The sequence below is a fragment of the Barbatula barbatula genome, assembly GCF_947034865.1.
Source record: "Barbatula barbatula genome assembly, chromosome: 5".
Lineage (NCBI taxonomy): Eukaryota > Metazoa > Chordata > Actinopteri > Cypriniformes > Nemacheilidae > Barbatula > Barbatula barbatula.
The window spans coordinates 15,931,817-15,944,146 of NC_136769.1; the positions used below are offsets into that span (position 1 = coordinate 15,931,817).

The following is a 12,330-nucleotide window of genomic DNA, read 5'->3' on the forward strand; positions in this document are numbered from 1 at the left end:
TGACATAAGCCTCTCCTAAAGGAGCAGCAACCTGATGCTCCTCAAGGCACAAACAAGACAAGACAGACTGTGACAATGGCAACAATACAACATGACAATACAATAAATCAAAACGGGCAAGCACAAGAGTCCAAGGGAAGGGGCACACAAGAGTCCAAAGGGAAGTCCAAACATGGGCAGACACGGACTGGGTAGCTCCGGCAGACATGAAAACACTAGCCGGCAGACATGAACAGGATGGCCGGCAGACACGAACACGATAGCCGGCAGACACGAACAGGAGAGCCGGCAGACACGAACAGGATGCACTGGGCTGGAATGGCCGCATACACCGGGCTGGAATGGCCGCATGCACCGGGCTGGAATGCCCGGCTCCGCCAAGCAGGAAAGCCCGGCTCAACCAGGCGGGAATGCCTGGTTCCGCCGGGCGGGAGTGCCCAGCTCCACCGGGCGGAAATGCCCGGCTGCACCGACCTGGATGCCCGGCTGCACCGACCTGGAATGCCCAGCTGCACCGACCTGGAATGCCCGGCTGGGGATCTTTGGTGGCCACAGGATTCCGGCGGCTTCGACCCTGGAGGGAAGACCGGCGGTCTCAACCCTGTAAGGCAGTCCAGCGGTCTCGGCCCTGAGCAGGAATCCGGCAGTCTCAACCCTGGTAGGGAGTCCGGCGGCCCCGACTCAGGAGGGAGTCCGGCGTTCTCGACCCAGGAAGGGAGTCCGGCAACCTCTAACCCTGGAGGGGAATCCGGCAGCCTCAACTGCTGCCACAACGATCCCTCTGTCTGCTGGGTCCGATTATGGCTGGTTCATTCTGTCATGATTCTCGAGTGGTGAGAAACGGAGAGAGGACCCAGGTGCAGACAGCGGGTAAGGGGTTAACATATATTTAATAAATCATAAAACAAAGACCCACGTGGGGGTAACATAACAAAACATGGGAACATAATGACAAGACAGAACTGGACTAAAACTAACTACACATAAACAAGACTTGAATAAACTACAAATAACTAAACTGACACAACAGGAACTCACCACACAAACCACAATGAACCAGCACAAGACAGAAGACACAAGGGCATTAAATAAGGGAGCAAATCAAGAGGGAAACAGGTGTAGGCATTAATCAATAACGAGGTAACAAGAGGATGGGAACAATGACGAGACCGGAGAGAGTATGGAAGGCCATAAGAACAATAATGTCTCTCTCCACATTTAACATGAGGTTCTGTCATGATCCTGCCACTAAATCAAGAGAAACATGACATGATGCAGCAGAATCATGACATAAATACGATACAACATACATTTTTTCAGTTGGGAGGTTTCTCGTTTACTAGTATAGTTAAAAACGCGACATGATTCCACACTCTTGTGCAGTTATATGCATGAAGCAGAAGAGTGCATGTTTCCTTTAAAAGCGATAACGAAAGCGGGTTGCTTTGGCACACAGACCGCGATACAGATGCGCTGTGTGCTGCTGTGGGAAGGAAAGAGAATGACAGCGGCTCACTCCGTCTCTTCACCGTGTGGACGAAAAGCCGAAACAAAACCTCACGTGTGATTAAAATGCTTTATCTATAAAGGAGATTCGTCGTTGGACGGAGTAACATGCGAGCGAGGGACGCCCAGGTTTAATAGATTTGGGGGTAAGATGTAACCTGTTGTTTGTGATGTTACAGATGGGATGTTTAATTATGCATGTGTGCTACGAAATGAATAGAGCTGTTGAAATAAATGCTGCGTTTTGGACTCTATTATAAATGATATGAGGACAATGCATCTTAAAGAATAGCCTACACAAACAGCCGCTTATGGCGATTGAATAAATATTTGAGTTTTTTATCACCGCGTTTACGTATATTTCTAAGTGATCAAATTAGACCCAACAGAATGGCGGAATTGTCATATACAGCGTTGAGTACACGAGCCGTTTGTTTATTTTCCACACGCAAGTTTTCCATATGACGCGTAACATCTGGATTTTAGGCGTATTCTCTTTACCTCGATTCGTTTGAATTTCTTTAAAACAATAAACCAACTTAAGGTTTTTCCTGCTGCTAACAGCAAGAGCTATACGGGCACACTTACAATAAAGCAGACGAGCATCATGTCTTTGTATTGTTGTGTATATAACATACACTCCCATCTCTGCATTCATCAGACCATGTTCTTCATATATGTGACCCTGGAAAACAAAACCAGTCTTGTGGTTCTGTTTTTCGAAATTGAGATTTTAACATAATCTGAAAGCTGAACAATTGAGCTTTCTATGATGTATGGGTTGTTAGGACAGGACTCTGAATCTGAGGGTGCAGAATAATCATAATATTGAGAAAAATCGCCTTTGAGGCGCTGTTGCAGGTCATCCACTCACAAAAATAAAGTTTTGATATGTTAAGGTAGTAAATTTACAAAATATCTTCATGGAACAGGATCTTCACTTAATATCCTATGACATTTTGCATAAACGTAAAATCGATAATCTTGACACAAACAATGTATTTTTGGCTTTTACTAAAAATGTTCCCGTGCTAGACTGGTTTGTGATCCAGGGTCACATTTGTGTCACTCCACTAATGTTTTAAATGTATGTAATAACTTGTATTGATGACCATCTGGAGACATGTAAAATAACTTAAGCAGTTTGAATAGATTTGATCAACATTGCCAGCTGATGTTTTGTGCTTGTCAGTCGTGACATTTGCTTATTTTATTAGCTTATTTCTATTTCATTGATACAACAGCTTGAAAGACAAGCTGAAAGCTGTTGTAGAGCATTTTTGCAGTATAAATAATTGAGGTTGAACTATTCCAACCATTTGCTTTATATGTCAGTCACTCAATGCAACAGTCACATGAAGGGCAAAATGTGCCCTGATACTCTCCAGTCAGTGACGTAACCTTGATATCAAAGATCTTTCTTGTTTCAACCAGCCGTGCAATCCCACGTCAGCCTCTTCAAGGGATGTATTGGCAGATTTCCAGAAAGAAGCTAATTTCAATAGCAAGTCCAACAGTGGCATCTATTCCTGGCTTGGGCTCCATTCACCGGATAGACTTGATTTGCATTAAGACAATAAATTACTAATGACAATATATTCTTTGCTCATGTAGACCACACAGAAATTCAGTTTATCCCTAGACATTAGAAAAGGCTACTTACATAATGATGTGCAACATACAGCCAGACATCAAACGTCAAATATCATAACTGACTTAGAGTTGAGTAGCTCGAGGCCGCTTTTTACTTGCTTTTATTACACTTCAATTTAACATCAGTAGCATCACAGGCTCCTTTTATCTCTCATCTAAGATATAACAAACACACAACAATCATTCACTGTAATAAACATACAAACATACAACCAGGGATGTTTCATCACTCAGACAGGTTGTTTTGATAAAATAATGACATAAATTATTCAGTAACTAATAGATAGATTCAGTTTTTTCTGTAATGCCAGCTCAAATTAACTTAAATTGGGTTACACTATAAGATAGGTGTTTTTTATGTGCGTGTTTGGTTCTGACTGGTGTGATACGTCTGTAATTGTCTTACACAGATAATATGAATTATTTTCCAGCACTCTCCACATTCCTCACACTGTTACTAAAGGCCTAACTTAAAGAGTTCCAAGCCCAAAAGAGGGACTATGGGCTCTAAAGTAGCAGAGAGGCGTAAACAGGCCACCCCTGGCCAAACCCCTGAGGGCAACGTGGTGATGAGCTTCAGTTTTGAAAGCTACCAGCTGGAGGAAGAAGACTGTCAAGTGAAAGATATCTCAGATAAAGGGGTGCTGGCCCTTTCAGAACACGGTGAGTGTTTACTGCATACTGCATGACATTAAGCCAGTTTGAGTCATTTAGTGTTTCATGTATGGTGTTTGTTTATGGCTACACACCTTACTTAAAGCAAGAATAAAGACCCACCTCAGTTGTGAAGGTTACAACAATCACTTGGAGTTGGCATGTAATAGCAAGGTCTAATAATGTTAGATGGAGAGAATGCCGTTCCCTTGTGTTGCCTGGATACAAAGGTCATGCTTTTTTATCTCTGGACAACAGGTGACTCCTCACAGTAAGAGGAGATTCTGAGTGTGGTATAGGGCTTATTGAGTTCAACATACAGAGACCATTCCAAAATCATTTTCTGAATTTCTAGATTTACGATTTGTATAAATGTTTAGGTGAAAATATCAATTTTGTTTCGTTCTGTGAAGTGTTAATAACATTTCTCTCTAGTTCCAAATAAAACTATTGTTTGCAGAAGATTTTAACAGGATAAATCGTTTAAAATCACAAACATATAGACGGTTTCAGAAGCAACAACATAAATAATTGTCATGTGGGTGGCCCAAACGTCACTTCCGGTAGACCTCCACAAAGAATCAATAAATGTTGAGTAGTTTTAAAGTAATTTAATAAAATGCATATACAATAAAATATTAATATAAACGAATGCTAATAAAAAATTAAGTATAAAATAATTTGTGATATTACATCCCAACACAGACCGGAAACTACTTTGGGCAAGGCCCATGTGTCAGATGAAACAGACTATACGTCAATGACAAGTACCAAAGAATAATGCAAAAAAGGTCACATTTTCATAATAATTAAAAAGCTAAGCTAAACCAATGTTTAACGTGTGTTTCAGAAGAGTTAAGAAAAAATATTTTATTGAATTAGATTTTTTTATTCCAGCTTTAATGCATTTTTCCTTTCACATAGCTGTTGGTTAACAGCATGTCACGCAGTTATGCTTTTGATGGAATGCAACAAACTGAGGTTAGAAATGTCCACCATACCAAGAACAGCTTATTAAGGCAAATTTGGAGTGGTCTTTTTTCTAGATGTATTTATATTTCATAGTCAATAAAACCCTATTTCTCCACAACAGCATGTAATGCTAAAGTACTACAGTAAAGCCATAAGCAAACCAGCAATAAGTACAGATGTGTTTCCATCTGGGCTAAGAGTGAGCAGATTGTCAAATGCCTTATACATATTCATAAACCTACATCAAAGAAGTACACATCACGGTATGACAGCTGCTTAAAATAAACCAACCGGAGCTGTGCTAAACAATGACAATAAAGGCTTTTCATTTCATACATACAGTGTAATGTGTTTTCTGTGTATAGCCTTTGAGGAGCCTGTTCCAGAAGATCGCTACCATGGGATCTATTTTGCCATGCTCCTGGCTGGAGTTGGATTCTTGTTGCCTTACAATAGCTTCATTACAGATGTGGACTACCTCCATCATAAATTTGAAGGTACAGCATTATATTTAAGCCTCATATTTTAACATGACACAAATGAAACACCATAATTTTCCGTTGTCTTTCAGGCACTCACATTGTGTTCGACATGGGTTTAACGTACATCGTTGTTGCTCTTGTGGCCGTGATCCTAAACAACGTCCTGGTGGAGATGCTGAGCCTGCACACCAGGATCACTGTGGGTGAGTGTGTTTATTTAGAGCAGACACACATCCAGCACAAAGAGATGGGGGAGGAGGTGGATGATTGACCTGAGCACGCTGCTCGCCTGAGGGAAGACAGAAGGGCTGGTCTGACAGCTGCATCACTTATCTGAAGCTGAAGAATAACTGCACCAAGAGAAGTGCATGTTGAGCAAATAAATAAATGAACAGCTGAAACGATCCACTGCTGGTCCATAATGAAATATATGACCACCGAAACTGTCACAAAGCTATATGCTGTATACTTAAATGTGAAGTTAAAAAGCCCTAAAGGTGCATGAGATGTGCTCTCGCATGGCTGGGCTGACTGCGGTAAATGTCACTTTTTCCAGGTTATGTCTTTGCACTTGGACCTCTGCTTTTTGTCACCATCTTTGATGTGTGGCTGGAAAAGTTCACCACGAAGCAGTCGTACATCATCAATCTGATGTGTATGGGGATTGTGGCATTTGGATGTACAGGTATTTGTTACTTTTTCCATAGAGGGAAGTTAGTGTGCACTGCCCTTGTGTAAACATTATGTTCTCTCTCAGAACATTGCTGTGTTTCCAGTGATAACCCTCATTTAGTCTTTCATGTCTCATTTCAGTGCAGCAGTCCAGTTTCTATGGATACATGGGGATGCTACCCAAACACTACACACAGGGAGTGATGACCGGAGAGAGTGAGATGCTCATGAACTTTATGATGTCAAAGGTCAAAGAATTCCATATATGACAACATCTTTCCTTCTCTGCACAGGCACGGCAGGAGTGATCATTTCACTCAGCCGTATTTTCACCAAAATACTGATCAAAAACGAGAAGGAGAACACCATCATCTTCTTCGGCATTTCAATCACTATGGTGCTGATGTGCTTTGTTCTGCACGTGCTGGTGCAGAGGACACAATTTGTGCGGTACTACACTGGTCTGGCACGTCGGGGTCTGTCCTATGCCAAAGACCACTCACACCATGGAAACCAGTATCAGGTCCACCATGATGTCATTACAGAAGAAGTAAGATTTGTAAGTTATGCATGTCACATATGAATAGGCCAATTATGATGAATCTATTTGTGTATGTAATTTATTTTAATTTAGGAACATACATTATTTTAATTACAGATGTTTTTTACATATGAATATGGTTGTTTCTTTAACTATGGACACTTTCTGGAAATATTTGAGGTCATATTGAGATGTTCAATAATATTGATTTTCGATTGCAGACTTCTGTTTGATTGCAGACAATCTAAGATCAGTTTGTGACATTGTTCTTCTGAAACAAATGGAGACAATCCTAGCTCTTTTTGTCATGAGAAATATCTGAGATCTAAGTAAACGTTTTCAATTTCTCTCCATATAATCTCATTAATAAACAGGAGAAATGATAGAGATATTAAGATCTCATCTTTGATCTTTTTTCTGAATGCACTAAACTCCAATACATCAATTTCAACATATAACACAATGACTATCTGGTTTGTTTTATTCTGGTGGAAATAACATTTTAAATATTTCTAGAATAAAAAGCCAGAGTTTACTTTAGTTTGTTTATTAATGCTGTACGGAGATATTAAAACACAAATTAAAAGAAAATTAACACTCTGTATCAAAACCATAGAAACATATGTAAAGATATAAACACCCTCGATCGAAACACAAAGAATACAGATGTTTTTAGGGAAGATTTAAAAATGGAAACAGAAGGGGAAAATCTAATCTAAGGGGAAGACTGTTCCAGAGTCTGGGAGCACCCACCAAGAAAGCCTGATCATCTTTCATTTTGTAACGTGAACGGGGAACATAAAGAAGAAGATGATTGGAAGACCGTAAAGATCTTGAAACATTGTGTGGAGCAAGAAGATCACTGATCACTGAGGGGCAAGCCCAAGGTTTATAAATAAAAAGCAAGATTTTAATGTAAATTCAAGACTTAACCGGTCACCACTGGATAGAAGCAAGAACAGGTCTAATGTGCTGATACCTTTTAGTTCCAGTCAACAACCTGGCTGCTACGTTTTGGACCATATGCATATGATTTACAGCTGAATTAGTTAACCCAGGTATAAGGAATTACAATCGTTTAACTTTGAGGTGATAAATGCATGAATAACAGTTTCAAGGTCTTTTTTAGAGAGCTTTTGGCAATAGATATTTGCTGAAAGAAGCTGCTTTAAAAAATAGCACTAATCTGCCTATCAAAACTCAAGTTGGAATCAAAAAAGACTTCAGGGTTTTTAACATGGTCATGAACATTTGGAGATAAAGAATAAAGCAGATTAATTATGTCAGAGGTCATTACTGGTGAGGCGAAGATAACAATGTCAGTTTTATCTTTGTTTAGCTTTTGGAAGTTCATGTCCATCCAGCATTTTGTCACGCAGGCAGTCCATTATTATTTTTAATAGGGAAATAGAGCTGAGTGCTGCGGCATAAAGGTGGTACAATAAATTTAGATTCTGTATAATATGACCACGTGGAATCATATATAATGCAAACAAAAGAGGACAGAGAATGGAACCATGGGGAACACCATGAAATTAAAGGTCTCAGGGGAGTTGGGAATGTGAGGCTATATACAGTATGTAATAATGTTGAAACATAATGCTGTATGTGATTTAGATAGACTGTTAGTGTGGCTTACTCGGTGGCTTACACTTTCTGTGTCTTTTAACTTCATTCCATTTGTGCCGGCCACTGCTCTCGATGACTGTGTTCTCGACGGCCCTGAGGACGACACAGAGAGAGCATGATTTAAGAGCTCACTCACACACCAGCAGTTCTGTTGGGATATATATGAAAGGACGTCCGAGGAACTTCATGTTTTTCCTCAGGCTGACAGACCGAGTACTCAGCAGTTCTTTTTCTCAAGATTTCTACATCATAATTCAGCAATTCCAAAAGACTAAAATGAAAAATCATCCTTCTGAACCAAGATCCTAACAGGATCAAACAAGAATCAATCAGAATATTATTGGATACGCTGAACTTCTTAGTTCATTTTCTTTTACTTTTTTAAGTTTTTTTTATTTAGTTCCCTATTTAGTTTGCTTTTGAATGTCAGCTTATCCAGTAATAAATCTATGTTGGGCAATGGGTGTAAAGATGCTACGAGGGGGTATTTCTCCTGAACAATTCGGCTATGCATTCCCATGGGTGTTGCTGTGGAACCAGAGTGCATTTTCTATTCACAGCAAATTAAAGAGAGTGGTTTTACTAGCTAGACACCCAATCAAGTAATGGCAGTCCTTACACAGCCTCCACAGAAATGCTAGTTCATCAAGAAAAGCATTACAATATCAGAATTCAGTGCACGCAAGCTCAAAGCTGCAGTGACCTGCTTGATTCCATCTCTACCGTCCTCTATGGATATAATGTATTCATCAAGAACTGATCACATGTTCTGTCTGTTTCCAAGGGCAATGGTGCTGTGGGTGCTTCCCCACCTGAAGATGGCTGCACAGACTTTGCCGGCAGCAACATGTACGTGAGGTTTGATGTGCCCAAACAAAAGATGAAACGCAATTGGCCAGGCATAAAAGGTATGATCACAATGCACTAATCATTTACATATTGTATTTTACATATTGCTCTGTTTACTTATGTGAAGTGATTTGTAGATTTGTAGCCGTAAGGTATACCCAGAAAGCATTCAAGCATATAAGGCTGCATCATTGCATGTATTTATGCATCACTGCATTACGTATATAGCTAAATATAAAAGCCAGTGGCATTTATTTTAAAGAAAGATGGCACAAACACACATTTCAAACCGAATATTTCTGTATTTAAAGGAGTAGTTCGGCTTTAAAATAAAAAACCTGTCACCATATACAGTCATGTTGAAGATGTGGGATTTTCTTTCTTCTGCAAAACACTAAAGTGATATTTAGAAAAATGTTTGTAACAGACTCTATTGTACAGACACAAAACCAATGCAAGTCAATGGGGACTGACGGTTTTCTGTTACCAACATTTTCCAAATTATCTTCTTTTATGTTCTGCAGAAGAAACAAAGTCATACAGATTTGAAATGACAAGAGGTTCCCAGTAAATAATGTAATGCCTCTTGATTCCCGTGCATGACAGCAGTGACCCCTTCTGTTGCAGACATGATTCTACATCGCTATGTAGTCGCCCGGGTGATCTGGACTTACATGCTGTCCATTGCTGTGACTTATTTCATCACCCTGTGTCTTTTTCCTGGACTGGAGTCTGAAATTAAGAATGTCACATTGGGGGAATGGTTGCCCATCATTATCATGGCCATCTTCAACATATCTGACTTTGTGGGCAAGGTATGTTTAAATTTGTCATTTGTGGAAAAATTTACCAAAAGCTATTTATTTATTACCGAAGGATCTATATGGATCCCTTGTCTAATCCTGCATTTCTATGCGCTCAGATCTTGGCAGCCTTGCCGTACGAGTGGAACGGGACACGTCTTCTGTTGTGCTCTTGTGTGCGAGTGGTCTTCATCCCTCTGTTCATCCTGTGCGTGTACCCCGCTCAGAAGCCCACCTTCAGCCACCCGGCCTGGCCTTGCATCTTCTCTCTCCTCATGGGCATTTCTAATGGCTACTTTGGCAGCGTTCCTATGATTCATGCTGCGGGCAAAGTGGCACCTGAGCAAAGGGAACTAGCAGGTAAATCCTTCAATCCATATAGATTACAAATGAAATGATACACTGAAGTCTATGCAGAGAACTGGTGTGCACCCTTCTTTGTATGTTTGTCTTAGTATACCGAAGGACACATTTATAATGGCTTCTCTAGACATGCAGTCATTAACTCCAGTTCATGTGATATTTTTTCCTACAGGGAACATAATGACTGTGTCCTACATGTCTGGACTAATGTTGGGCTCTGTGGTTGCCTATGCTGCCTACAGCTTCACCGCTCCGGGCTCTAGATTTCACTCTGGGACCGGCTACAACTTCACCCGGGGTTACTAGTGCCCCAATCCAACCAAAAAAAGACAAACCACATCTTCTGTCATCAATCTCATCAGGTGGCGCTATTGTCACTTTGTGTAGCAACTCCGCAGTCTCCATAAATCAGTACTGTGCTGCAGGGTTCCTCTGACCCATCTGCAATGCTGTGTGCCTCTGAATGTAGTCAAATGGAGTTATACGTATGTGTACTAAGTCGTGTTGCCTTTCCTTGTTCTCTAAGAGTGTTTTCTCGAAGCTGCCAAATGTTAGCTGTGTGATGAAGGCGGTAGCACTGTGAATATAAGGGTGAAAAAGTCTGATGTTTTTTGTTGGTTTACGATTCGACTCCACGTTCTGTGGTGTTGTATATGGTTTTGACGAGAGCAAGGTTCGTTCTGAAGAGACTCAGATGAACTGTTGTAAACGAGGGTCATTTTATGTTGACGATCATTAAATATTATGTCTAAATTGATGCATGTTTTCTTCAGTGCAATATGAATGCTGGACTTTTTGCTAAAGCTCACTGAATGTAAACGTGGCTTAATAAATTGTTTTTGTAAATTTCCAGCCTTTCCTCTATGCTTTATGACAGAATCTTACTGGAAAAAACAACGACAGACCCCTGTCCAAAATACAAGAGAAAATGTGTTGGATGTATTGTATTGGTTTTAATGATGTCCACTGGTATGTGAAGGGTACTGTTGGTTGGATGTTATCTAGTAGATTAATCCTTTTGGAATAATGCCCAAAACACACAACAAAATCTTTTAATGGTTTTAATGGGAAAAGCAAAGGTTCATTTAATGGAAATAATTTGAATTTCCTTGATGGTTTCTATTGGATTTTTTCAGCACGTCCCTTATCTTAAGTGGTTCTGTATGTTACAAAATTAGCATTGGTTAAACTTTAACAATCTTTTTATCGTGATATTTGTTGTCAATTAAACATTATAGGTACAAATGGAAATCCATCCACCAACAACATGCACTTTAACTATGTAAACCATCGGTTATGTAATAGCCTACATTTTCATAAGGGTACAAATACAGTACATTGCAGAACCAAAACAATATTTTATTATAACAATAACAACGCTTTGTCCTGATGTGTTGGGGAAATCTATTTGAGCGATATTTGTCCGATTTTTAAAAGCCGTTTACGACGAGGTAAGAGGAACACGTGACACATTTATAACAGCAGATGGCGCTGCGCCACAGCGTCAAGAGAAGCGTCAAACGAAAAACAAAGCATGGTCAATTCAGAAATTACACACGCTCTTGAGATTATGAATTAACCAATAAACACCGTTTTTTTGACACCGTCTTTTGTTTTGGATAGAGCTCTGTATGCGTATTTATCCATGTGATCCGAGTAACGTTAGGTGTGTAGGCCTACACTTTAATACAGCTTTCTCAAAATAAACATGAATTAAAAGGCTCATATACACGTCACAATTAGTCTAATATGGATTGATATATTCCCATATGGATTCATGTAATTCTATGCAGATGTAAATCATTTATTTGTATAAACTAAGTAGCCTACTTTAATTGCTAGATTTGCAGAGGCAGCACCCTTAAAGCAACCTGAAGTTTGTTCATTTTCAAAATTTTTAGTGTGATTTTTATGACAGTTTTCATGTGTCTTTTCACACTGTCAGTCTTTCACATGGCTGTTGGATGACTTTGTCACCCCTGAGGTTTGATCTTGTTGAAATTCAACGGACACTGGACTGGAACGACCACAATACATCTAGAATGAATATTTCATTAAATTTCATTAGTATCCTAATTTTTCCACAGCTGTACATTGATATATTTATATATATTTATTTATTGAATCATCCATACATTAAGTCAAAAACTGTGCTGTGCAATCATAAGTTGCTCTTTTATGAAGTCTTGCCTTAAAGGGATAGTTC

The 12,330-nt window shown here is 39.7% G+C and overlaps 1 protein-coding gene across 4 annotated transcripts; it reads left to right on the forward strand.

The window, feature by feature from the left end:
- The first annotated feature begins 1,247 nt into the window (after positions 1-1,247).
- Positions 1,248-11,423, forward strand: slc29a4a (solute carrier family 29 member 4a). Of its 4 annotated transcripts, none has more exons than XM_079457467.1 (11): positions 1,248-1,652; positions 3,591-3,822; positions 5,151-5,282; positions 5,357-5,470; positions 5,824-5,952; positions 6,081-6,155; positions 6,233-6,498; positions 8,894-9,017; positions 9,586-9,773; positions 9,881-10,121; positions 10,297-11,423. In XM_079457467.1, the coding sequence occupies exons 2-11, from the start codon at positions 3,660-3,662 to the stop codon at positions 10,428-10,430; spliced, it is 1,566 nt and encodes a 521-aa protein (XP_079313593.1). In that variant the 5' UTR covers positions 1,248-1,652; positions 3,591-3,659; the 3' UTR covers positions 10,431-11,423. The 4 variants fall into 4 exon arrangements, with proteins under 4 accessions (XP_079313593.1, XP_079313594.1, XP_079313591.1 ...); XM_079457468.1 differs by having other exon boundaries at positions 1,448-1,652; positions 6,233-6,489; positions 10,297-10,975; XM_079457465.1 differs by having other exon boundaries at positions 1,448-1,652; positions 9,565-9,773; positions 10,297-10,974.
- Positions 11,424-12,330: the final 907 nt, after the last annotated feature.